Source organism: Salvelinus namaycush, chromosome 13, assembly GCF_016432855.1.
Source record: "Salvelinus namaycush isolate Seneca chromosome 13, SaNama_1.0, whole genome shotgun sequence".
Classification (NCBI taxonomy): Eukaryota; Metazoa; Chordata; class Actinopteri; order Salmoniformes; family Salmonidae; genus Salvelinus; species Salvelinus namaycush.
In genome coordinates this window covers 1,013,135-1,040,306 of record NC_052319.1, presented here as the reverse complement: position 1 = coordinate 1,040,306, position 27,172 = coordinate 1,013,135, and the positions used below count along the sequence as shown (strand labels likewise).

The 27,172-nt window shown below is 44.1% G+C and overlaps 1 protein-coding gene across 1 annotated transcript in view; it reads left to right on the top strand.

Moving 5' to 3' along the window:
* Positions 1 to 27,172, top strand: part of LOC120058168 (dachshund homolog 1-like) — a 268,628-nt gene that overhangs the window by 156,465 nt on the left and 84,991 nt on the right. The window contains exon 2 of the mRNA XM_039006634.1: positions 2,495 to 2,610. Coding sequence (XP_038862562.1) covers positions 2,495 to 2,610 — 116 coding nt within the window. The remainder of the gene's footprint in view (positions 1 to 2,494; positions 2,611 to 27,172) is intronic.

The following is a 27,172-nucleotide window of genomic DNA, read 5'->3' as shown; positions in this document are numbered from 1 at the left end:
ATTTTGTTATGGTGCAGCTTTCACAACCAGTGCTTTGTAGTCCACTGCATACAAAGTTGAAATGCTACCCCTCTAAATACACAGACGTATCTTCTTCTAGCCTATCTAAACATGACTTCTACTAAACGGTTCCTTTCTACCAGCACCCACATCGTCTGGTCTCCTCTGGCCATCAGCTCCAAGTCGATGTGACATGTTTTGTCCACTGGAGTTTTTCTGCTTTTAGTTTTGTTTGAAAAAAGCCTTTCACCCATCACATGCCCTCTATTGAGGTCTTTCATAAATAATTCAGACGGAGAAAAAGTGAAAGTGATGACAGTTAAACTGTCTGAGATCTCTCCTTCTCATAAGATCAAAGAGGTGGTGGCTCTGTAGAAATGGGAATTACATTTCCAGATGTCCCCAGGTTAAACGGACACTTATTTGTTCTCTCTCTTTTTCTTTCTTCTTTCTATCTCTCTCTCTCTCTCTTGCATTCTTTTTACCTCCCTTTTGTTCACAATCGTTTCGCTCTTCTTTCTCTCTCGCTATCTTTTATCTCTCTCTCTCTCTCATTTGTGTGTGAGTCAGATAATGTGTGAGGGAGAGAGTACTTAGGCTGCATATAGGTAAATACACATCACAAAGAAAAAGGACTGAATAGATTAAACTTCTGAGACTGACTGAACTGACACACCACTGTGTTGAACCGTTTATCATTGTGGGAAATGTCAATTGAGTTCAACTTCTACTCCTCTTGTTTGAGCATGAAACTTATTTTCTTAAATTTCAATAATGTAAGGGGTGCGAAACTGGCGGCAGGGAAGTCAGGCGCAGGAGAGCAGAACTGGGTAATAACCGGAGCAGTTTTATTAGCAAAACCAACGGTATCCAGAACAACAAAATGTGGGTACAAAATAACCCGTCGTGCACCAGTCATAGTGCACTAGCTCTTACAACAAACAATTTCACACACAGACATGGGGGGAACAGAGGGTTAAATACACGACAAGTAATGAGGGAATGTAAACCAGGTGTGTGGGAAAACAAGACAAAACAAATGGAAAATAAAAGGTGGATCGGCGATGGCTAGAAGACCGGCGACGTCGATATTTCAATAATGCTGTTGATAGTTTAGAAGATTCACTTTTGGAAGATCTTCAGAGATGATTCCATGCAAAATATTGAGGATGATGTGATCACGAGTTATAGTAAACCTGCTAACTGTGGTCTTCTTCAGAAGTGAAATATATAGTTTTTCTCCACCAAAGATACCTCTTCAGTCTATGTCCCATAATGTAATGTGCCTAATAAAATCCCTGCGTCTTGAATATGTGATCATATTATAAATAAATAAATCCCATAGGCTTTTTCAAACTATAACTACACCAGCTAAAGTTTCTATCGATTGTGATACAAAGCTTATTAATAAGTAACTGATTAAGACATGGGGGAACACATACACAGGGTACATCAGCTCAGCTCTGAAAGTAAGCCAGAGGAGTCATTTATCACGTCCAAATCTGGGCTCCTTCTCATTTGCAGTAATAAACGGGGGCCCATCAGAAAGATCCAACAAGTCTGAATCACCGAATCACCTCGTCTCTCCTCCACCTCCCAGCTACGGCGTCACATTAAATCAAACAAGCGGAACATTTCCTAAGGCACCCAGTGGCTTTTAATTTCCTGAAGAACCTTAACATATCATTCATTACCAGAACTACACATATTTGGGTTTTTTCAAAGTCCTATAAATCAATAGTGGGGCCTGACTGCAATAATTATAGCAAGTTAACATGTAATTTCCAGGCCGAGAGGGCTGCTAGAGCGCTGCGGCCTCAGCTAGGTTTTATCATATGCAAGTGAGGCAATTCAAATAGTGTGCTGGGATATTAATACGCGGGAGCAGGTAACGAGGTACGGCCGATGAATTATGCATCAAAAAGTGGTTGATCTTCAATAAAGCAAATAAATTCAGCGTGTAATCTAATTAGTTACGGGGAAGTCTATTATGTTGGAGCGGCGGAGAGCAACTGTCCTTGAAAAGGGAATTTATTTACAGTACCGTGTTTTGTTGGCTCTCTGGAATGGAATTGCATTCTGCAGTGGTCCAAAATGTTAACACCTTCCTCTCTTCCTCTCCCCCGTCTCTTTTTTCCCCTCTCACTCTCTCCTCCCTCTCTTTGTCCGTCTTTATTTCAACATGTACTTCCACATTTCTATCCTTCTACCTCTTCCTCATATGTATCTTACTCTGTAACATCTCTTTTTCTCTCCCTATTCCCCCCCCCCCCTTCTCTCGCTCAGCTCCCTGGCCTACATCTACTTACCCCGTCCCTATTACATGTTTCCCTCCATTCTGTTTTACTTATTACGGTGATGTGTGTGTGTGTGTGGGGGGGGGGGGGGTTCACAGAGGAGTATTGAGGGATATGGAGGATTGTTTTTAGGTAAGGGAAGATGTCTCTATAGAGAGCATCAAAAGTTCAAGTCCTCTTTCTTCTGTCTCTCCCAGCTCCAGACCGGGCAGACCTCCCAAGAGGACCCAGAGTGTGACGTCATCAGAGAACCCGCACATCATGCCTCACTCTGTCCCTGGCCTCATGTCCCCTGGAACCTTCCCATCCTCAGGTATGTATTGTAGTTACACACAAACACAGACGCATGCATACACACAAGTGCACACTAACATACACGCACACATGAGCCACACACAAACGCACACGCACACACGCACGCACGCAAAAACACACACATACAGTATTTGCACATAGTCAATGTATACGTACACACACACGTTTGTGCACCCACATGCACACGCTAAGCATACACACGCACGCACGGACACACACACACACACTGAAACAATCCTCCGTACCCTCAGCACCCCCACAGCACTCCACGCCTCCCTCTCCTCGTCCTCTAAACTGCAAGCAGAGCGAAGTGACGCATGCACACACAACCACCAGACAACCATCAGACAACCACCAGACAACCAGCCACTCGTTTAAACTAGTTTACAATAAATATATTTTTTTAACTCATCCCCCGGAAACGGAGAGAGAGAGAGAGAGAGAGAGAGAGAGAGAGAGAGAGAGAGAGAGAGAGAGAGAGAGAGAGAGAGAGAGAGAGAGAGAGAAAAAAGGAAGGAAAGAGACAGAGAGGGAGAATAAATTGGAGTGACGTCCTTTTCTCTCAGATTATTTTAGTAGATGCTGCGTTTCGCCCTGAGAGAATTCTAATTAGTGCGATTAAATCCACTCCACTGCTGTATGTACATAGGCATGGTTGATGCTAAAGCAAGCTTTATCACCACAAGAATCAACAACAACCGTTTGTGACCTAACGTGCCCCTGGGCGAGTCTTAATGCAGCTAATGCTTTTGTTCTATTTGTGGCTGGTTGCATTGTGACGGCTTTGATGTCGCTGGGTGTAAATGCTCTGATTTGCATATTTTGTTTTCCCCCCTCATTTATTTTGATTTTTCCATATTTAATCTTATTTTACTGTCTTTAGGTCTCTCTTAACTCTTAGTTTTTCTTGCAAGAAACAACTAAACTGCATATCATTTGTTTTGTTTTCTATGTAATCTTACAAGTTTGCCTCCAAGATCTTGCTATGCTTGAGTATTTCTGAAAATCTTCCTACCTTACACTCACATTTTCTCATCAAGAAAAAACAGCATGGGAGTGAGGCAAAAATAATAATTTCACCCGAGAAATGTTTTAAATTCAATAGCAGACAAAGATTGGCCATATTCTTAACAATGGAGGCTCACAGATCAATGCCCAGCTTTGAACTCTGTGAGTGTGGTGAGGTCACATACTCTCTGTGTCTTGTTTGGAATGACTCAAAAGGCCATTCGGTACAGCAAAGCAGGACGAAGATGAGAAAGCCATGGTTTTATTTAGTGGAACATAAAGCAACAGAAAAGCCTTTTGATATCCCTCCCCTTTAAGCCCAGATGGAGTCTATGATCTTGACATTTAGTCAGGGATTTCAGGAAAGCAAGATAAAGTCATTTAGTTTTTTTTCGGTCCCCTCGTAACTTCCTTTCTATGTGTGGCCGCAAAAGTCAAGATGGCTGAACTTTCTCCCTAACTGGCTTCTGTGGTTTGATTATGGTACAAAGTTAGTAACAAAGTTATGACAAATGATTCTTCAAAATGATGCAAAGTGATCATACATAGTAGTTTGATTACTAGCAATGGAATACTACTCAGTCCTGTACCCTGTCTCTGCAGAGCAGGTGACTCCATTTAACAAAAATATGTCCCCCATGATGCATCTCCGCCGAATCTCCGCCGAAGGCCACCTGCATGGAAACTTCACTCAGAGAGGGTCACAGATATTGTTCAACCAATGAAGGTTCTTTGAAAATTGGGACTTTTTTTTGTTTTGAAGTGCCAAAGTTGAGATACGGTGCATTTTGAAAGTGTGCTTTCCACACAATGACTCAATGACTTATATTTTGAGAAAGCTTATTTATGTGAGAGACATTGTTGACATGTCTATGTTTTGCCCTTGACACCAGTTCAATTCAGGGAAGGGTGTCTTAATTTGCCATGGTTTCCATTTAAGGAAACATCCTTTGCTCATGTGTGCGCGCGTGTGTGTGTATGCATTTGTGTGCTTTTGTGCAAGTGTATGTGTGTGCTTGGATGTGCTTGTGTGCGTGTGTGTGTGTGTCTGTGTGTGTGTGTGTGTGTGTGTGTGTGTGTGTGTGTGTGTGTGTGTGTGTGTGTGTGTGTGTGTGTGTGTGTGTGTGTGTGTGTGTGTGTGTGTGTGTGTGTGTGCATGTGTGCTTGTGTGTGTGTGTGTGTTTGTGTGTGTGTGTGCATGAGTCTGCGTGTGTGCGTGTGTGCGTGTGTGTGTGTGCGTGTGTGTGTGTGTATGTGTTCATGTGCATGCGGGTGCGCCCCAGGGATTGGGGTTGCTCTGAAGTCTTTTCAGTTGCTGATGCATTACAGGCAGATTGGCCCACTAAATGGGATGCCGTGGACTGACAGCACACATAGATGACAACTCCTTTACTGTAGAGAGGCTTTCTGAACAGCCTGCATTCAGAGACTCACACTCTGGCCACTACCTAGGCACCCATCTTCACCACTATATCCTAGCTCTGCACACACACACCTTCCCATTCCAGCTTCCAGTTTACCGCTGGTCATAAGATTTGTGCGTGTCTGTAGTTGATACACAATTTGTCATGTGAATAGCGCTGAAGTTCAAGTGCCGCGGATGCGGTGTACCCGAGGACTCTCTGCTACTTAGCTTAACCTCTGCATCTCAGAGACAGTTTTAGTTACTGTTTCAGTGCTGCACGTAAGAGTACAGAGCGAGAGACCGGGGGGACCGTACAGTATTACACAGAGAGAGAGAGAGAGAGAGAGAGAGAGAGAGAGAGAGAGAGAGAGAGAGAGAGAGAGAGAGAGAGAGAGAGAGAGATCGAAGAGAGAGCAAAGAGAGAGAGGGAGGGATAGACCATAAAGTAACATTACATACAGATAAAGATATAGAGAAAAAGAGAGAGAGAGAGCGAGAGATACAAAGAGAAAGAGAAAGCAACACAACAGATAAAACACAGGTCCTTCTTTATCACTGCCTCTCTATCAAGAGAGAAGGGGGAAAAAAAGAGACGTACAAATCGGTCTTTCTTTTGAATTGAATTGAATTACTCCCATCGGTTGGTGTTGAGAAGGGCTGTGGCATCAGGGTGGGTGTTTGTCGCGAGAGAGAAATGTTCTGACATTGGTCGCAGGTATGGGGTAGCTTCGCATGTTAATTAATGATGAAGACCCTGACAATATGCAGAGGCATGACAGCGTTAAGCCAGTCGAGGCTGCCACTTCCTTTGCATATTAATAGACGCTTCATTATTATTTAATATGACAGCTGCTCCGAGGGCGACCATCAGACCCCGTCTCCATTATTTGCTGTTTTCTGACTCCGACTCTCCTCCTCTGTCGTGCTGTTCTCCATTTGTCGAAAACGGGGCGTTGGGCAGGGTTTTTTGCTTTCCAACTTGTGTGGTGTGGCTGTCGCCATACCATGGAACACTGGGTCATGTCCAATAGGCACCAAATGAAAGAAAATGGACTGAAACAGGGATGGACTGCTTGGACTTTTCCAATGAGAAACACTCATTTTAGTTTCCCGTTGCAAAATGTTTTTAAATGTTTTCTGTTGCGTGCGCTAATGAACATGACCCTGTTGTGTTGGTGTTTGTTTGTGGCCAAGGAGGATTCTCTGTGTGTGTGTCTATGAGATGACCAGACGAAAAAACCTGTCTGTCTGAATTTTTCTGGGTGAATTTGAAAGAATCCATGATGTCGGTTTTTTGTTTGCATAGTACTGAATGCAGATTAGGAGGAGGGTGTAGGATGGGCCTTTTGACATTTACACGTCTAGTCGTTTTAATAGACTTGTTGCACTGTTCGGAGATCTTGACGCCTCCTTGTTAGATTGAGTGTAAGGTGGGTGCGTGTTATGAGCTATTGACAATGGATTGGCTGAAATGAAATAATTATATGAGCAAAGGTTTCAATTTACACTTATATTATGTAAAGATGGGGTTCGGAAGGTGGGGGTCACTCTCACCGAGTCCCTTTATCATAGATAAGTAGATCCTGATGAATCTGTTAGTTTTTTTTATTGTGTGTTATTTTTGTTTTGTATTTCTGCCAAAAGTCCTTTCTTGGCAGAGATACCTTTCAATAATTTCTCTGAACATCACAATGGCTTCTAGATTAGATCAATGTCTCTGATGATTTGAGCACACTTGGTCAATCATTTGTAATCACAATATACACTAAGTGTACAAAACATTAGGAAAACCTTCCTAATATTGAGTTGCACCCCTTTTTGCTCTCAGAACAGACTCAATCTATCGGGTCATGGACTCTACAAGGTGTCGAAAGCGTTCCACAGGGATGCCGGCCCATGTTGACGCCAATTCTTCCCACCGTTATGTCAAGTTTGCTGGATGTCCTTTAAGTGGTGGACCATTCATGATGCACATGGACATCTGTTGAGTGTGAAAAACCCAGCAGCGTTGCAGTTCTTGACCCTCTCAAACCAGTGCACCTGGCACCTACTACCATACCCCATTCAAAGACACTTAAATATTTTGTCTTACCCATTCACTCTCTGAATGGCACACATACACAATCCATGTCTCAATTGTATCAAGGCTTACAAATCCTTCTTTAACCTGTCTCCTCCCCTTCAACTACACTGACATCAATAAGGGATCATAGCTTTCACCTGGTCATTATATGCCATGTAAGAAGCAGGTGTTCCTAATGTTTTGTAAACTCAGTGTACATCAAACCTACACTGTAGGTGAAATAAAAATTCTACATGCATACATCACAATGCATCAGTGAATGCCATTTTCTGTACTCTAAAAGTCCTTTATGCCGCACCTGATTTGTGGCGGAACTAATCTAGTAGCAACCCCGGAGGTGATTTCAATATTTACTCTGCAGTCTACTCTGCATACATCTCATTTGGAAAACAGTTGACTCTTGGCCATTAGACAGAAATGAAAGCTGACCTTCAGGCTGGGCAGAGGCCACATTCATTACCAAGCCTCGTGTGTGCGCGCGCGCGTGTGTGTATGTGCATTTGTGTACGTGTCGTTCTCATGCATATGGAACAGCAGAGAGGTGCCATTGCAAACGAGCGGGCCTTGGTGACATGATGTATACTGTTCGTCAATATGGTCCCAATGTATTTTAAGATGCAAACGAGGCTTTAAATGATATGCACCTTCATGTCAGTGGCTCAGTTGGTCTCGCCATCTGCATATCAGCTGCTGGAGAGAGGAGCGTGTGCTTGTGTGCCCGTGTGTGTGCATTGGGGATTAGATTAGAGTTGGTGATTAGATTAGAGTTTATTAGTCACATGCACAGGGCACAGTGAAACTCTTAAGCTCCAACAGTGCCGATCAAAAAGGGCAGGTAAAAACAATAATAATAATAATAATAATAATAAACATATTGACAACTGTAACAATTAGTGATGCACCGATATGACATTTTTGCCCTATACCGATATCCGATATTTTCCTTGCCAAAAAAAAACCTGATACCGACACCCGATATTTAAAATTTTTGCGGCCTTTTAAGCATTCTAGTACAGTTAAATAGTTGAAACACACACACACGCACACACACACACACACACACACACACACACACACACACACACACACACACACACACACACACACACACACACACACACACCAAAAAGTTATTTTGTTGGCATTTACATATGTCCCCATTACCAGTAAAACATGATCAAAACCTATTTATTTCACTTACTTGCTGTGCTGTTTCTTTGTTCATTTGTTCATTCTCAACCAGGATTTTATCATACATGTCAAGCAGTGAAGTTTCAGCTCTGTCTGTCCGTGGCCTCTCTCGATCGGTGCGTACTGTCACTGTGTCCCTTTCCATCTTGTCCATCTTTACATTTAACGTAAACCCTGTTTCTTGTCTGCAGCGAAGTAGTGGTCCTTGTACCTAGCATCGAGCATGGTGGCGACACAGTAAAGGGGCTCAGAGAGAATGCCACCGGATCACTTGTTCACGGCCTCTTGTAGAGTACTTTTGCAAGTTTTAACCCCACGGTCTGTGTCGGCAGTTTTGTTGTGCATGAGTTTCAATGCCGTGACAGAGGGTATCACGTCTGCTGCAGACACAGTTGATGAGCTTATTTCTCGAGACAGTTGTTCGAATGGAGCTAGGAGTGTGTTCCTGTTTCAAACATGTTCTCAAATACCGCCATTGAAATGGCAGCAGCGGTATGGGAACCACCACCTTCTTGAGCATGCAATACGGCTTTCCTCAGTACGAAATCCTCGTCGACCCACTGTTCTCTCAGACTCAGTATGCTCATGGGGCTGACATCGCTGGTCCAAACGTCAGTCATGAAGCTAATAGCAGTGACGCCCATAGCAAGTAGCTTGGCGTTAATGGATTTTGCCTTTGAGTTGTCTCGCTGAAATTGTCTTACTCTTTCAAAGGACTGCTCGACTTGAACTTGTTTAGTTGTTGGAAGTGCGCTTAGTATTTTTCTGCTTTTGTTCTGTGTAGCGCTGTATTTTTCGTGGCGTTATTACGTCATCTACCTACGTTATATAGGTATGCACGGCAGCTTTGACATCGGTTTTGCACATCGGAGTTAAACTAGACATTAGGCATTTTTAGCTAATATCGTCCGATTCCTAAATGCTTACCGATATATCGTGCATCGTGCATCCCTAGGGGGGTTGAAGGGATTGGCCAGTCATACAGTTTTTGCCATGACGCTCCTATACTGCCCGCGTCTGAGTGATGGAAGCGTCGAGAACAGGCCGTGGCTCGGATGGCTGAGGTCCTTGATGATGGCTGAGGTCCTGGAGGGCAGGCAGTGTGCACCCAATGGTGCGTTCGGCTGATTGTACCACCCTCTGTAGAGCCTTGCGGTCTGCGGCGGTGGAGTTGCAGTGATGCAGCCCAACGGTATGCTCTCAATGGTGCTCCTGTAGAACATGGTGAGTGCCCTCGGGGACCGTATCTGAACGGGGGTGTGCCCAGCCTGATTCCTTCTGAAGTCCATAATCAGCTCCTTTGTTTTGCTGGATTTTTACTTGGCACCACGCCGTTAGAGTGCCTACCTCCTCTCTGTAGACCGTCTCGTCGCTGTTGGTAATCAGGCCTACTACTGTTGTGTCGTCAGCGAGCTTGGAGTTGGAACTTTGTGAGAACACGCAGTTGTGGGTTTACAGGGAGTACAGGAGGGGACTGAGGACGCACCCTTGTGGGGACCCCGTGTTGAGGATCAGTGTGGAGGTGGTAATGTTACCTACCTTCACCACCTGGGGATGGCCCGTCAGAAAGTCCAGGACCCAGTTGCATAGGAAGGAATTCAATTCTTTGTGATGAGCCTATGGGCACTATGGTATTGAAGGCCGAGCTATAGTCAATGAATAGTATCCTCACATATGCATTCCTTTTGTCCAAGTTGGTGAGGGCGGTGTACAGTGCAATGGCTATTGCGTCTTCTGTGGATCTGTCGGGACGGGGCAGTAGGCGAATTGGAGAGGGTCTAGTGTGTTTCCAACTGTTTCCTTTATACAACTGTTTGCTTGCACCCTTTTCCTCTCATGGGCCTAGACTAATCTTCAAGGAAATAGTTTATCACTACCCTTTCAGTGATACAGTATATGGGTCATTTGACGCATAAAACTGTACTCAAGTCATGCTGTCAACTGTAGCCAAGTTGGAATGAACTCCTCATGTATTTTATTTTGATTGGGAGAAAACCGGGTACTTTGGACAATTATGCTCTTCTGTAATTGTGTCAACCTGGCCTTTGACTGTACGTACTGTCGGTGACTTTCGTTGAAGAGCCTGTTCTTTCTGTAGAACACTGTTTCTATTGCAAACTCTTCATTCTCTTAAAGTGTTTCTCTTAAAAACGGATGGCATTGACCAGAAAGCCCTGGTTTAATTATATGATTAATAAACATTTTCACTAATTGCATTTCACTCACCTGAAAACCACTCCTGCAGATGACGCAATCTCGATTGCACTCCACACTGCCCTTGTTCAGAGTCATTCAGAAGTAAAAATGAAATTACATTGAAACTTAAGTTCTTTAAGATTCTGCCTGTTTTGCCCCACGACTGGCCTTGCAAGCCAATGAAAGCCAGAGGAAGACTGTTATGAGCGACCGTGTAGCCTATAAATAATTTGAATAGCAATGTCGGTCATTATTCAGTTTCTGTGACAGTGGGGTTAAATCTGGTGAATACATTAGATGCTATCATTGAAATTGCCAGAGGCTCAAGACGTTTGTACGTTTTTCTGTATTACTCGTCCTTTACACACACACACACACACACACACACATACACACACACAGACGAATACATGCATACACACATGTACACACACGTGTACAGACACTTGCACAAACATACATCCCCCCCATCCATACACATACCATTAATTACAAACAGAAATAATGGCATCATGTCATTGCATATGTGTTTTCCTGGCTCCATCTGTTCAATATAGTGTTTGGGGGGGGGGGGGGGTGACACACCCACTCCGATTCGCATACCGTCCAAACAGATCTGCAGATGATGCAATCTCGATTGCACTCTACACTGCCCTCACCCACCTGGACAAAAGGAAGACCTATGTAAGAATGCTGCTATTTGACTACAGCTCAGCATTCAACACTATAATCCTCTCCAAACTCATCACCAAGCTCAGGACCCTGGGACTGAACGTCTCCCTCTGCAACTGGATACTGGACTTCCTGACGGGCCACCCCCAGGCGGTGAGGGTGGGCAACATCACCTACGCCACACTGACCATCAACACGGGGGCCCCTCAGGGGTGTGTGCTTAATCCCTTTGTGTACTCCCTGTTCACCCACGAATGCGTGGCCACACATGACTCCAAAACCATCAAGTTTGCTGACGACACAGCGGTGGTAGACCTGATCACCGACGATGAGACAGCCAATAGGGAGGCCAGAGAGCTGGCAGCGTGGTGCCAGGACAACAACCTGTCCCTCAGTGTCAGCAAGACAAAGGAGCTGATAGTGGACTACAGGAAACAGAAGGGTGAGCATGCACCCATACACATCAATGGGGCTGTAGTGGAGCAGGTCGAGAGATTCAAGTTCCTCGGTGTCTCCATCACTAAGGAATTAACATGGTCCACACACCCTGTTGTGAAGAGGGCACGAGACGGTGGCGAGTACGGCCCAATACATCACTGGAGCCGAGCTCCCTGCCATCCAGGACCCCCATATCAGACGGTGTCAGAGGAAGGCCCCAAGAAATTGTCAAAGACTTCAGCCACCCAAGCCATAGACTTCTTTCTGCTGCTCCACAGCAAGTGGTACCAGTGCACCAAGTCTGGAACCAACAGGACCCTGAACAGCTACGACCCCCAAGCCATAAGATTGCTAAACAAGACTGCTAAATAGCTAATCAAGTGACTACCCGGACTACCTGCATTGACCCTTTTCATAACTAAGTCTTGCACTACTTGTTAGATACTACTGCAATGTTGGAGCTAGGAACACAAGCATTTCGCTACACCAACAGTAACATCCGCAAATATGTGTGTGTGACCAATACAATTTGATTTGTCCGCACACATACTGGACTCTACCCACACCCCAACACACACACACGCATAACATACGCACATGCATACTGACGCCACACACGCTGCTGATACAAATCAGTCTATTATCTATCCTGTTGCCTAGTCCTTTTACCCCTATCTATATGTACATAGCTACCTCGAACCCCTGCATATCAACTCAGTACTGGTACTCCCTGTATATAGCCATGTTATTCACTGTCTATTTATTCCTTGTCACTATTTCTATATATACACCTGTAACTGTGTTGTTGGAAAAAGGACACATAAGTAGGAATTTCACTCTTAGTGTACACTGTTAGTTTATGACAAATGTGACAAATACATTTGTATTTGATTTGATTTACATTCATAACAATCACCCGTACGACACAACATCTGTTCTGCGTGATAAACCGCTGCAAAGCTATTTCATGTCAAAATATGTTATTTACTAGCCAGTGGAGAAGGGCTGCGTGGAGTTACTTTCTAATATGCCATTATTAGCAGCAGGAAAAAGCTACTCTCATCGGATATGGTGCTGTTATTTTGGGTTTGTGATATTTGTCTTCCATGCTATGCCAATATTTTCTGTTCAGTTTGTTTTTTACAAGAAACACTTTTTTGTAATGCGTCGACGCTACTATCAGGAAGGGATCCTGGTTGTATACACAAAACCAAAGCCGTAATATTTGGATCAAAACAGAATGAACAATCTTGTGCAGGACATCGCATTGTGTCGAAAGTGTCACTTACCTGGTAGTGACTCTGGATCACTCGCTCTCAGGTCAAGCTATTGCGGCAAGAGGCGTCACCAAAAGTGACAACAAGCTCAAGTTTTTATAGTGCAAAATGAGGGAGTTTGACACCAGGATCAAGAAATTGCTGGTGACAACATTAATACAATGCCACTTTGATTACGCCTCTTCATGAAGAAAATGACGCCGGTGGTACAGAACAACATGCTCAGATACGGTGCCTTCAGGCGCACCACCACACGGCGCCCCGCCGCACCGCCACAACAGGTCGGCCGACGAATACTCCATCCGCTGTGCCTTCGTGTGCTAGCGTAATAACGACTACTCCGCGGCTTCCCTGTTCCTTCGATTGCTGCCCCCTGAACCCTATGATCACTTGGCTACATAGCTGATGCCCGCTGGACTGTCCGTTAATCACGGTACTGTTTATTATTGTTTATTTATTTCTTTATTTATTATTTTGTTTATCTGTCGCGAACTCAGGCTCTGTGTGTAGTTAACCGACCCTCTCTGCCCATTCATCGCCATTTTACCTGTTTTAGCTGATTAGCTGTTGTTGTCTCACCCGTTGTTGTCTTAGCTAGCTCTCCAAATCAACACCTGTGATTACTTTATGCCTCGCTGTATGTCTCTCTCATATGTCAATAAGCCTTGTATACTGTTGTTTAGGTTAGTTATCATTGTTTTAGATTACAATGGAGCCCCTAGTTCCACTCATTATACCTCTGATACCTCCTTTGTCCCACCTCCCACTCATGCGGTGACCTCACCCATTATAACCAGCTTATCCAGAGATACAACCTCTGTTATCATCACTCAGTGCCTGGGTTTACCTCCGCTGTACCCGCACCCCACCATACCCCTGTCTGCACATTATGCCCTGAATCTATTCTACCACGCCCAGAAATCTGCTCCTTTTATTATTTGTCCCCAACGCTCTAGGCGACCAGTTTTGATAGTCTTTAGTCGTACCCTCATCCTACTCCTCCTCTGTTCCTCGGGTGATGTGGAGGTAAACCCAGGCCCTGCGTGTCCCCAGGCACCCTCATTTGTTGACTTCTGTGATAGAAAAAAACTTGGTTTCATGCATGTCAACATCAGAAGCCTCCTCCCTAAGTTTGTTTTACTCACTGCTTTAGCACACTCCGCCAACCCTGATGTCCTTGCCATGTCTGAATCCTTGCTTAGGAAGGCCAACAATAATTCTGAGATTTCCATACCCAGCTACAACATTTTCCGTCAAGATAGAACTGCCAAAGGGGGAGGAGTTGCAATCTACTGCAGAGATAGCCTTCAAAGTTCTGTCATACTTTCCAGGTCTATACCCAAACAGTTTGAACTTCTAATTTAAAAAATGTACCTCTCCAGAAATAAGTCTCTCACTGTTACCGTCTGCTATCGACCCCCCTCCGCTCCCAGCTGTTCCCTGGACACCATTTGTGAATTGATCGCCCCCCATCTAGCTTCAGAGTTCGTTCTGTTAGGTGACCTAAACTGGGATATTCTTAACACCCCGGCAGTCCTACAATCTAAGCTAGATGCCCTAAATCTCACACAAATCATCAAGGAACCCACCAGGTACAACCCTAAATCCGTAAACATGGGCACCCTCATAGACATTATCCTGACCAACTTGCCCTCCAAATACACCTCCGCTGTTTTCAAACAGGATCTCAGCGATCACTGCCTCATTGCCTGTATCCGCTATGGGTCCGCGGTCAAACGACCACCCCTCATCACTGTCAAACGCTCCCTAAAACACTTCTGTGAGCAGGCCTTTCTAATCGACCTGGCCCGGGTATCCTGGAAGGATATCGACCTCATCCCGTCAGTCGAGGATGCCTGGTCATTCTTTATAAGTAATTTCCTCACCATCTTAGATAAGCATGCCCCGTTCATAAAATGCAGAACTAAGAACAGATATAGCCCTTGGTTCAGTCCAGACCTGACTGCCCTTGACCAGCACAAAAACATCCTGTGGCGGACTGCAATAGCTTCGAATAGTCCCCACGATATGCAACTGTTCAGGGAAGTCAGGAACCAATGCACGCAGTCAGTCAGGAAAGCAAAGGCTAGCTTTTGCAAGCAGAAATTCGCATCCTACAGCTCTAACTCCAAAGAGTTTTGGGACACTGTAAAGTCCATGGAGAACAAGAGCACCTCCTCCCAGCTGCCTACTGCACTGAGTCTAAGTAACACGGTCACCACAGATAAATCCATGATAATCGAAAATTTCAATAAGCATTTCTCAACGGCTGGCCATGCCTTCCTCCTGGCTACTGCAACCCCGGCCAACAGCTCCGCCTCCCCCGCAGCTACTTGCCCAAGCCTCCCCAGCTTCTCCTTCACCCAAATCCAGACAGCAGATGTTCTGAAAGAGCTGCAAAACCTGGACCCGTACAAATCAGCTGGGCTAGACAATCTGAACCCTCTCTTTCTAAAACTTTCCGCCGCCATTGTTGCAACCCCTATTACCAGCATGTTCAACCTCTCTTTCGTATCGTCCGAGATCCCTAAAGATTGTAAAGCTGCCACGGTCATCCCCCTCTTCAAAGGGGGTGACACCCTAGACCCAAACTGTTATAGACCTATATCCATCCTGCCCTGCCTATCTAAAGTCTTCGAAAGCCAAGTTAATAAAGAGATCACTGACCATTTCGAATCCCACCGTACCTTCTCCGCTGTGCAATCCGGCTTCCGAGCCGGTCACGGGTTCAGCTCAGCCACGCTCAAGGTACTAAACGATATCATAACCGCCATCGATAAAAGACAGTACTGTGCAGTCGTCTTCATCGACCTGGCCAAGGCTGCCTTGACTGCCTTCTAATGACTGCCTCGCCTGGTTCACCAACTACTTTGCAGACAGAGTTCAGTCTGTCAAATCGGAGGGCATGTTGTCCGGATCTCTGGCAGTCTCTATGGGGGTACCACAGAGTTCAATTCTCGGGCCGACTCTTTTCTCTGTATATATCAATGATGTCGCTCTTGCTGCGGGCGATTCCCTGATCAACCTCTACGCAGACGACACCATTCTGTATACTTCTGGCCCTTCCTTGGACACTGTGCTAACTTACCTCCAAATGAGCTTCAATGCCATACAATACTCCTTCCGTGGCCTCCAACTGCTCTTAAACGCTAGTAAAACCAAATGCATGCTTTACAACCGTTCGCTGCCCGCACCCGCCCGCCCGACTAGCATCACCACCCCGGACGGTTCCGACCTAGAATATGTGGACAACTCTAAATACCTAGGTGTCTGGCTAGACTGTAAACTCTCCTTCCAGACTCATATTAAACATCTCCAATCCAAAATCAAATCTAGAATCGGCTTTCTATTTCGCAACAAAGCCTCCTTCACTCACGCCGCCAAACTTACCCTAGTAAAACTGACTATCCTACCGATCCTCGACTTCGGCGATGTCATCTACAAAATAGCTTCCAACACTCTACTCAGCAAACTGAAAAAACAACAAACACTAAGTCTCCCTCACTCACTCACTCACTCACTCACTCACTCACTCACTCACTCACTCACTCACTCACTCACTCACTCACTCACTCACTCACTCACTCACTCACTCACTAACCAATTCAAGCTTCTGCAAAGATAAACAGAAAACACACCTATTTTAAAGGGGAAATCATAATGAGTAATAGAACACACCTGAGTGTCATAATTGTCTCTAGGATGGTCTCTGCTGCCCTCTGGTGACAGGTGACAGTAGCAACCACTATGCTTGAAATAGAGAGTGGTACTCCGTAGTGTGTTGCATTGGATTTGCCCCCCCGAACATAACATTTTGTATTCAGGACAAACAGTTAATTGCTTTGCTACATTCTTTGCAGTATTACTTTAGTGCCTTTTTGCAAACAGGATGCATGTTTTGGAATATTTTTATTTTGTACGATGCTTCCTTCTCTTCACTCTGTCAATTAAGTTAGTATTTTGGAGTAACTACAATGTGGTTGATCCTGTAGTTTGGTGGAAATTATCCAACCATTATGTAGAAATGATGTTGAATATAATAATAAGCTACATTTATCAATCTGACACCATTATCATGTGAATGCTATAGCCCCATAATCGTATCCAGTGGGTTTAGCCAAAGTAGGGAGCCTTGCGAAACCACTCGGAATTCTATAAGATGCACGTGTCTAGGTTTACCGTTATGCAATTAATCAGAGGCTAAGGGACAAGGAGCTAATATCTTGCAATCAATGTCCTAGCATTAAATTATTGAGTTAACCTTAGCTCAGAGTTGCACAGTTAGAAGCTAAACACATGCTATGTGTATAGTGTACAAATAGACGTACTAAATTATACATGTATAGTCAATCAAATAATTACTCTGTAAAACAAGGAATGCATGTGGTTGAATTCAACTAATCAAGGAAGAGTTAACACTCAAACAATTAAAGTGTACATGAAACACATGACACATTACAGACTACTCAGAGTAAATGACTAAATGATTGACTGGTAAATGATCACCAATAGGCTAAGACTTAATGTGGATACACATGTTTTCAGTTCAGAATAATCGCTAAGAGAAAAAATGAAGAGAAGCGCTTAATAACAACTTAATAACAAAAATCTGAACAAATTCACTGTCCTTTTAACTAAATTCAAGCAGAAACTCACACCCAACCTGAATTAGCATGTACAGTATTTGCACTTTGCTAGTAAAAACAATAGACAGGGAAACACACCCAGATTGTAATCTAATCAACTCAATTTAAATGATAGGAGGGCACCCCTGTGTCACTCCTTTTTGAACTATCCGCCATCCAACAAACAAAATAACACAGTTTCCCTGTAACAATAAATCCACAGCACTTACAGTACAATAAAACATATTAACATTCGTAGCTTATTATGAATTCTAAAACATGAAAAAGTTTCATCTGTCTTCACATGAAGTTGTCCATGCTCTGGGCGGCAGGTAGTCTAGTGGTTAGAGCGTTGGGCCAGTAACCGAAAGGTTGCTGCATTGAATCCCTGAGCTGACAAGGTAAAAGTCTGTTGTTCTGCCTCTGAGCAAGGTAGTTAACCGACCGGGCGCCGAAGTCATAGATGTTGGTTAAAGGCAGCCTCCCGCACCTCTCTGATTCAGAGGGGTTGGGTTAAATGCGGAAGACACATTTCAGTTGAAGGCATACAGTTGTACAACTGACTAGGTATCTCCCCTTTCCCTCTCAGGGTTCTGTGGAAACATCCCTCCTTGTAGAAAACCACAGATGAAGGTGTTTAACCCCACCCAAACAATGTCATAAATCGTGATTGAGTCATCACGCTGGGCCTCAGTGACCTCATTGACTAGCAGTTGCGAGTATTACCTTCTCTCATTTTCCCACTACAATCCATCCTCCGTTTTCTCCTATTACAGCCAATCAACTTTAACTGTTTTAAAGTCACTATTGGCCTCATGATGAAATCTCTGAGCAGTTTACTTCCTCTCCGGCAACTGAGTTAAGAAGGACGCCTGTATCTTTGTAGTGACTGGGTGAATTGATACACCATCCAAAGTGTGATTAATATGCACCATGCTCAAAGGGATATTTTTTTTACCCATCTACCAATAGGTGCCCTTTTTTGTGAGGCATTGGAAAAACCTCCCTGGTCTTTGTGGTTGAATCTGTGTTTGAAATTCACTGCTCGACTGAGGGACCTTACTGATAATTGTATGTGTGGGGTACAGAGATGAGGTAGTCATTCAAAATCATGTTTAACACTGTTATTGCAAACAAAGTACATGCAACTTACTATGCGACTTGTGATGGACATTTCTACTCCTGAACTTATTTAGGCTTGCCATAACAAAGGGGTTAAATATTTTTTGACTCAAGACATTTCAGCTTTTCATTTTAAATTAATTTGTAGAAATGTCAAAAAACATAATTCCACTTTGACGTTATGGGGTGTTATGTGTAGTACAATGACAGAAAATCACAATTTAATACATTTTAGCTAGTGAGTTCAGGGCAGCTGAATTGTGCGCAGCATAGGGTGGCGTACAATTGGCTCACAATTGGCACAGCATCGTCTGGGTTTGGCATTGTAAATAAGAATTTGTTCTTAACTGACTTGTCTAGTTACATAAAGGTAAAAAAAAACTGGAATGTTTCCAGTAGAACAAAGAGTAGCACAGATGAAACTTAACAGTTGCACAACATCATACGACGTACTGCCCCTGGGTACTTGAACACAAAGCTTTACAGGTTGAGAGCTTCAAGTTACTTGGTGTGCACATCACCAACAAACTAACATGGTCTGAGCACACCAAGACAGTCGTGAAGAGGGCATGACAAAACCTATTCCCCCTCAGGAGACTGAAAATATTTGGCTTGGGTCCTCAGATCCTCAAAAGTTTCTACAGCTGCACCATCGAGAGCATCCTGACTGGTTGCATCACTGCCCGGTATGGCAACTGCTCAGCCTCCGACCACAAGGCACTACAGAGGGTAGTGCGTATGGCCCAGTACATCACTGGGGCCAAGCTTCCTGCCATCCAGGACCTCTATACCAGGCGGTGTCAGAGGAAGGCCCTAAAAATTGTCAAAGACTCCAGCCACCCTAGTCATATACTGTTCTCTCTGCTACCACACGGCAAGTGGAGCGCCATGTCTAGATCCAAGAGGCTTCTAAACAGCTTCTACCCCCATTCCATAAGACTCCTGAACATCTAATCAAATGGCTACCCAGACTATTTGCATCGCCTCCCCCCTTTTACACCGCTGCTACTCTCTGTTGTTATCATCTACGCATAGTCACTTTAATAACTCTACCTACATGTACATATTACCTCAATTACCTCGACTAACCGGTGCCACCGCACATTGACTCTGTACCGGTTCCCCCCTGTATATAGTCTCGCTATTGTTATTTTACTGCTGCTCTTTAATTACTTGTTACTTTTTATTTCTTATTCTTATTAGTATTTATTTTTTTAAACTGCATTGTTGGTTAGCGGCTCGTAAGTACTACGACAATTTGATTTGATTTGATACATGGTCCAGCATAGCCACAATACAAGAGCCAGTCCACAATTGCAAAGTGTTTAGAGGACCACATTGGAAATAAGTGTTTTAACCCTTTTTATGTGTCATCCTCTGGGTTTCTTGTCCTCTTAAATACTGTTTTTAACTGTACAACTTGTGTAGAAAACCCTTACAGTGCTCTTGGACATTTTCTCTCAGCCCTTTCTAACTCACAAACTCTGGGAAACCTTTTCACTCTGCAGAGGTACTGGGGAATGGGTTTTCCATTGCTTACAGACACTCTGCCCCCCGAGTTTCACACCCCTGCTTCTGGAAAACTCCATTTGCTCGAAGCAACTCTCCCCTGACCTGTCAGCCAATCATTGGCCTAGCAAGAGGCAGGAGATCCTCCAACACAATCTCCAAACTCTTCAGTTACATTTTGGAGCCCGTGTTGAGCACAGCCTCTGTATACCCCTGGCTACACACCAGCTCATCAGCTGTACTTTTCTTCCTGGACAATCCTCCACCCTGGACCTCCTAACTGTGTTACTGTGTCACTGTGGACTCATAACAGGTTAGGTTTCAGTTTGTATATATTAATCGTTCCGTATGTTATAAGGCCTTACTACTATGTAACTGTATGCTTATACATGCCTTATCCAGTCTTTATATGCAAGTAATTCCTACATGGGTACTAGCCAAACTGAATATCCTGTATATCTAGCCTCTTGGCATAGTTCTGGGCACAGTACATTTTCTAGGCCATGAAGAGTAGTCCTTCCATTGTTTGAAAGTGTAACCCAAGATGGCTACCGGGTGGTCACTGTTACGCATCCAGTATGGCCGATCGGTGATGTCATCTCACCCGGTCACTTCCTCATACAGTCCTAGCCTCTACCAAGATGGCTGTCTGTTTACTTATTAGCATTGTTAGCCCATAGCATGCTACCTCAAGCCGCTAACTTCTGATACCCTGTATACAGTTTGATATAACGGCCTATAGCCTGAGGCATACTAGCCTGTACCCTAGCCTAGCGTGCTAGCCTACAGTTATTGCCTATGTTTACTATTTTATGCTATTTCCTACTGCTTTGGCCTTTTAGCACACACTGTTCTTACTTTATAGCTTACTGTGTTAAGCTACTACAAGGTACTGCTAATGTGTATATTGTATACTATTCTAGCTCACTGCTAATGTACATAGTGTTTTTATGTATATATTATGTCCTATGTCATGCTCACTAGTCCAGTGGTATTAGCCGCTACATGCTAATCCCTAGTCATTACATTGTGTACATTACAGCTATTATTGTTACATAGCAGTGCTATTACTGATAGCATATGTTACATGCTACATCGTTATTAGCCTGCCACCAAAACCGATGCCACGACGGACATCCCTTCACACTACCAGGTCAGTGCTGGAACTAATCCTGCCTCCACGTCTCCTGTCGCCAGTCCTTCCAACGAGCCGCACCCAGTTCCGTCTAATGTGCTCCAGTCAGCCAACCCGATGACGTAAGTGCAGCCAGACCAGCAAGTGCCCGAGCCTGCTCCACGATGGCTGCCCAGGCACAAGTCGTCCCAACAGCCGGCCAAGCACCATCCTGTAGTCCAGCCGGTGCCACCACAAGCATCACCTGAGCCAGATAAGCATTTGCCAGTATTGCATTCTGCCCTGCGACCAACAGAGCTCCAGCGAGCCGAGATGTCACCAGACACTGGGCGAAAAGGGTCAACATCAGGGGATATCTTTATTTATATACAGTACCTGTCAAAAATGTGGACACACCTACTCATTCCAGGGTTTTTCTTTAGTTTTACTATTTTCTATGTTGTAGAATAATAGTGATGACATAAAAATTATGAAATAACACATATGGAATCATGTAGTCACCAAAAGATAGTAAACAAATCAAAATATATTCAAAGTAGCCACCCTTGGCCTTGATGACAGCTTTGCACACTCTTGGCATTCTCTCAACCAACTTCATGAGGTAGTCACCTGGAATGCATTTCAATTAACAGGTGTGCCTTGTTAAAAGTTAATTTGTGGAATTTATTTCCTTCTTAATGCATTTGAGCTGATCAGTTGTGTTGTGACAAGGTAGGGGTGGTATACAGAATATAGCCCTATTTGGTGAAAGACCAAGTCCATATTATGGCAAGAACAGCTCAAATAAGCAAAGAGAAACGAAGGTCCAACATTACTTTAAGACATGAAGGTCAGTCAATCCGGAACATTTCACGAATTTCAAGTTTATTAGAGTTACCAGCCTCAGAAATTGCACCCCAAATAAATGCTTCACAGAGTTCAAGCAACAGAAACATCTCAACAGCAACTGTTCAGAGGAGACTGCGTGAATCAGGCCTTTCATGGTCAAATTTTTGGTTCCAACCACGTGACTTTGTGAGATGCAGAGTAGGTGAACGGATGATCTCCGCATGTGTGGTTCCCACCGTGAAGCATGGAGGATGAGTTGTAATGGTGTGGGGGTGCTTTGCTGGTGACACTGTATGTGATTTATTTAAATTTAAGGCACACTTAACCGACATGGCTACCACTGAATTCTGCAGCAATACGCCATCCCATCTGGTTTGCACTTAGTGGGACTATCATTTGTTTTTCAACAGGACAATGACCCAACACACCTTCAGGCTGTGTAAGGGCTATTTGACCAAGAAGAGTGATGGAGTGCTCCATCAGATGACCTGGCCTCCATAATCACCCAACCTCAACCCAATTGAGATAGTTTGGGATGACTTGAGTAAAGGAAAATCAGCCAACAAGTGTTCAGCATATGTGGGAACTCCTTCAAGACTGTTGGAAAAGCATTCCTTGTGAAGCTGGTTGAGAGAATGCCAAGCGTGTGCAAAGCTGTCATCAAGGCAAAGGGTGGCTACTTTGAAGAATCTCAAATATAAAATATATTTTGATTTGTTTAACCCTTTTTTGGTTACTACATGATTCCATACGTGTTATTTAATAGTTTTGATGTCTTCGCTATTATTCTACAATGTAGAAAATAGTTTAAAAAAATGAAAACCCTTGAATGAGTAGTTTTGCCCAAACTTGTTTGGTACTGTATATAAATAAAGATATCCCCTGATATTGACCCTTTTTGCCCCGTGTCTGGTGACATATCGGCTCGCTGGAGCTCTGTTGGAGCTCTCATCATTCATGATGAGAAAACTAACTGATGAGAAAACGAAGTTGCTAGTTAGCTAGCGAAGTTAGTTAGCGAGCTAGCGAAGTTATTTAGCTAGCTAGCTATTTTATATTAACCAGTAATATAAAATACGCCCAATTTTTTTAAACGTTAGCTGCCACCTTGAGACTTTATAGGGGGTAAAAAAAATCCCTGAAGGGAAGGAAATGTTGTTACTTGTTAGCTAGCTAGGCTACCAGTTAGCTTTTACCCCCTTATCAAGCCTTGCTAGCTAGCTAGTCCTACTGGCTGCTGGCCAAATTAGCTAACATTCTTGATTCTAGTTACTATGATAAATAAAACATATCAAATGATCTACTAATGTTATTGTTAACTTGTTTGAGGCATTTTCTGAACAGCTTCTCACTTCTTTGTTTCTCCAGTTGTCAGTTTGACCACACACCGTTTACAAAGTAATTTGTGCCGCCCAAATAAAAAATATATAGTTGGAACTCCACAGAAGAAAATATGTGATTCTTATTGCTGGTCTGCCAGTTACAGTGCTTTTAGCTTGCAGTTTCCACACGTTTTATGCAGATGGAATACAAAAAGTTTAGCTCATATGGATTTAATATTTGTCAAATTATTGAACATGTCCTCAACTTAAATAAACATCAGAAATTGTTCTTATTTAGCGTATCAAAAAGCATATCAAGATCCTGATATGGACTTCAGTCAAGAGCATATGCATTGGTATGTGCTGAGAAAATATACTGTGTAGATCTACTGTCAGTATTTGTCATCATATAGAGAAAATAAGATGTCCACATAAGCCTATCTCAGGATATCTAATGAGTCATTATCCAGCCATACCATGTACGATATCCGGAGGGAATCCAAAAATGATTTGTGCATGAAATCAAAATATGGATTTCATATTTGACCAATTATTGAGCATGTGGTGAAAACTCAGAAATTGCCCTTATTTTCAGCATATCAAAAAGCATATCCGGAATCAATATAGCTTATTATCTCGAGTGTGCTGAGAGAAAACAGATATGCAATGTATACAGTCAGTATTTGTCAACTTGAAGAGAGAAAATAGTATGTCACATATCCCACGATATTGAATGAGTCCATATCCGGGCGTAGGAAATGTCCATGTGTGATATTCGGAGTAATCCCAATATCATATATGTATAGTAGCAGGTTTCACTGGGGACGGCTGGGGGGGACATGTTCCTCCCACATTCTGAAATAGCATCTTTGTCCACCCCAGTTTTATCATTGGAATGTGATACAAAACGAGGCAACGGTGTGCTTTAGGACCATGCGGACGCCTCCGACCAGTCGGGTAGGCCGTTTGGCGTGTTTATCCGACTTCTAAAACCAAAGTTGAGCCCAGAATTTGTCAGCATATGGTGCAAATCCACAAAACTCAAAACATGCATTGGAAATGGTCTGTATTCTCGTGAATATATAAAATATTTATTGTAAAGATATCCTCTGATATGGACCATTTATTCCCAATGAGAGCTGCAGCCAGACCAGCAATATCCAGTGCTCCAGCCTGCTCCACCTGCAGACTGCCAGCCAGACCTGCAGCCACCGGTACCTGAGCTGGCACCCTAATTGACACCTGAGGAGACATTCCAGCTAGTGTCTCTCCTGGACCAGACGCCACCGGACCCAACTACGGGGCTGGTCCCTACACTACCTGCTGCCCTTGTACACTACCTGCTTGGCCTGGACATGACGGCCAAGCCGACTCTCCAACCAGAGTCCCACTTGAATCCTCAGATTCCAGCAGCAGGTGAGCCTTCAGTATCTCTCCTGGACCTGCCAGCATCAGACCAGACTGCGGTTCTTGTCCTGATGTTCACTGCCGTCCTGGAGGACCAGTCCGGCCCTATCCTGGACCCACTAGGCAACTCAGCTCCAGTCCTGGGTCCACCTCCCTCTCCTGTCCCAGGCCCAACACCATCGGCTGAAGAGCTGGGTCCAGAGCTGGGTCCACGGCCCTCATCGGCCCACAAGGACAGACTAATGCCGTCGCCCAACCTAGCTCCAGCCACGGGTCCGGTGTCTGTCCCTATCCTCGGGTCATCAGCTGACCCAGCACCAGTCCTGGGTCCACTGCCTGGACCATATCTGGGCCTGCCTCTGCCTCCGGACCTCTATGCCCCTGCAGGAGAGCCTCCACCTGAGAAGCGCTCTCGCCCCTTTCCAACCAGGGATGCCTGGCCAAATTCCGTGGGACGGCCTCCTCCAACAACCTGGACACCTACAGCAGCACAGGCACAGACCGCTCTGAATCCTGCTGGACAGACTTAAATCAAAGACAGTATGAGCACCTCTTCCCCCACTGCCCACTCCACACATGCCACTGAAGGGGTGGTGACATAATGAGGCAGGACTTCCACAGTCTTGGTGCTTTACAAACGCCACTGGACTTTACGGGGCGGCTACAGAGGACACACATCCACGTCCTCACCAAAGAATTTGAGGTGAAAATATACTTCATACATTTTGTGGCGGCTGTAGAAAATCCTGTCTAAATCCCTCTCTCTGGCCCTGGTACGTGACAAGCTTTACATCTCTCCAGCCCCAGCAGAGGCTACCATCCACTGATCATTCACACTTCCGGCCCTGGTCACTATTGCTAGTGGTTGTTGCTTGGGGTCTTTCTGGAACACTCCCAGTGACCTCTGATTGGGACACTTGACTGCCCATCGCCAACTTTGGCCCTGCCCATCTGCATCTCCTCAGGACATCTGTCCAGTAGACATGTGGGATAAGAGCTTGCTCCAGCCCAGTCCGGGCTCTGTATCCAGCAAGCAGTGGTAGAGTGAGGAGATCTCTCATAAACCTCTGCCCTGCACTTCACACAGTTGGACCACTCACCAATGGACCCTTCTCTCCTCCAGTAGCATGTAGTGGGTCCTTGTAAATGTAAATAGAATTTCTTGATCAAGGTGTATTGTCTGATATGCTATTATTTGTAATTTTAAAGATGCAGTCTGGGATTTTAATCACAACAAATTCATAACATGCTGTACGAATTGGATTCGAAGCATTTCATATAAATTGCAAATTATATACAGTTGAAGTCGTAAGTTTACATACACCTTAGCCAAATACATTTAAACTCAGTTTTTCACAATTCCTGACATTTAATCCTTGTAAAAATTCCCTGTCTTAGGTCAGTTAGGATCACCACTTTATTTTAAGAATGTGAAATGTCAGAATAATAGTAGAGAGAATGATTTATTTCAGCTTTTATTTCTTTCATCACATTCCCAGTGGGTCAGAAGTTTAAATACACCCAATTAGTATTTGGTAGCATTGCCTTTAAATTGTTTAACTTTGGTCAAACATTTTGGGTAGCCTTCCACAAGCTTCCCACAATAAGTTGGGTGAATTTTGGCCCATTCGTCCTGACAGACCTGGTGTAACTGAGTCAGGTTTGTAGACCTTGCTCGCACACGCTTTTTCAGTTCTGCCCACATATTTTCTATGGGATTGAGGTCAGGGATTTGTGATGGCCAATCCAATACCTTGACTTTGTTGTCCTTAAGGCCTTTTGCCACAACTTTGGAAGTATGCTTGGGGTCATTGTCCATTTGGAAGACCCATTTGCGACCAAGCTTTAACTTCCTGACAGATGTCTTGGGATGTTGCTTCAATATATCCACATAATTTTCCTATCTCATGATGCCATCTATTTTGTGAAGTGCACCAGTCTCTCTGGCAGCAAAGCACCCCCAAATTATGCTTCCACCTCCGTGCTTCACGGTTTTGGAGCAGTGGCTTCTTCCTTGCTCAGCGGCCTTTCAGGTTATGTCGATATAGGACTCGTTTTACTGTGGATATAGATAATTTTGTACCTGTTTCCTCCACATCTTTACAAGATCCTTTGCTGTTGTTCTGGGATTGATTTGCATTTTTCGCACCAAAGTACGCTCATCTCTAGGAGACAGAACACGTCTCCTTCTTGAACGGTATGACAGTTGCGTGATCCCATGGTGTTTATACTTGATTACTATTGTTTGTACAGATGAATGTGGTACCTTCAGGCGTTTGGAAATTGCTCCCGAGAATGAACCAGACTTCTGGAGGTCTACACATTTTTTTCTGAGGTCTTGG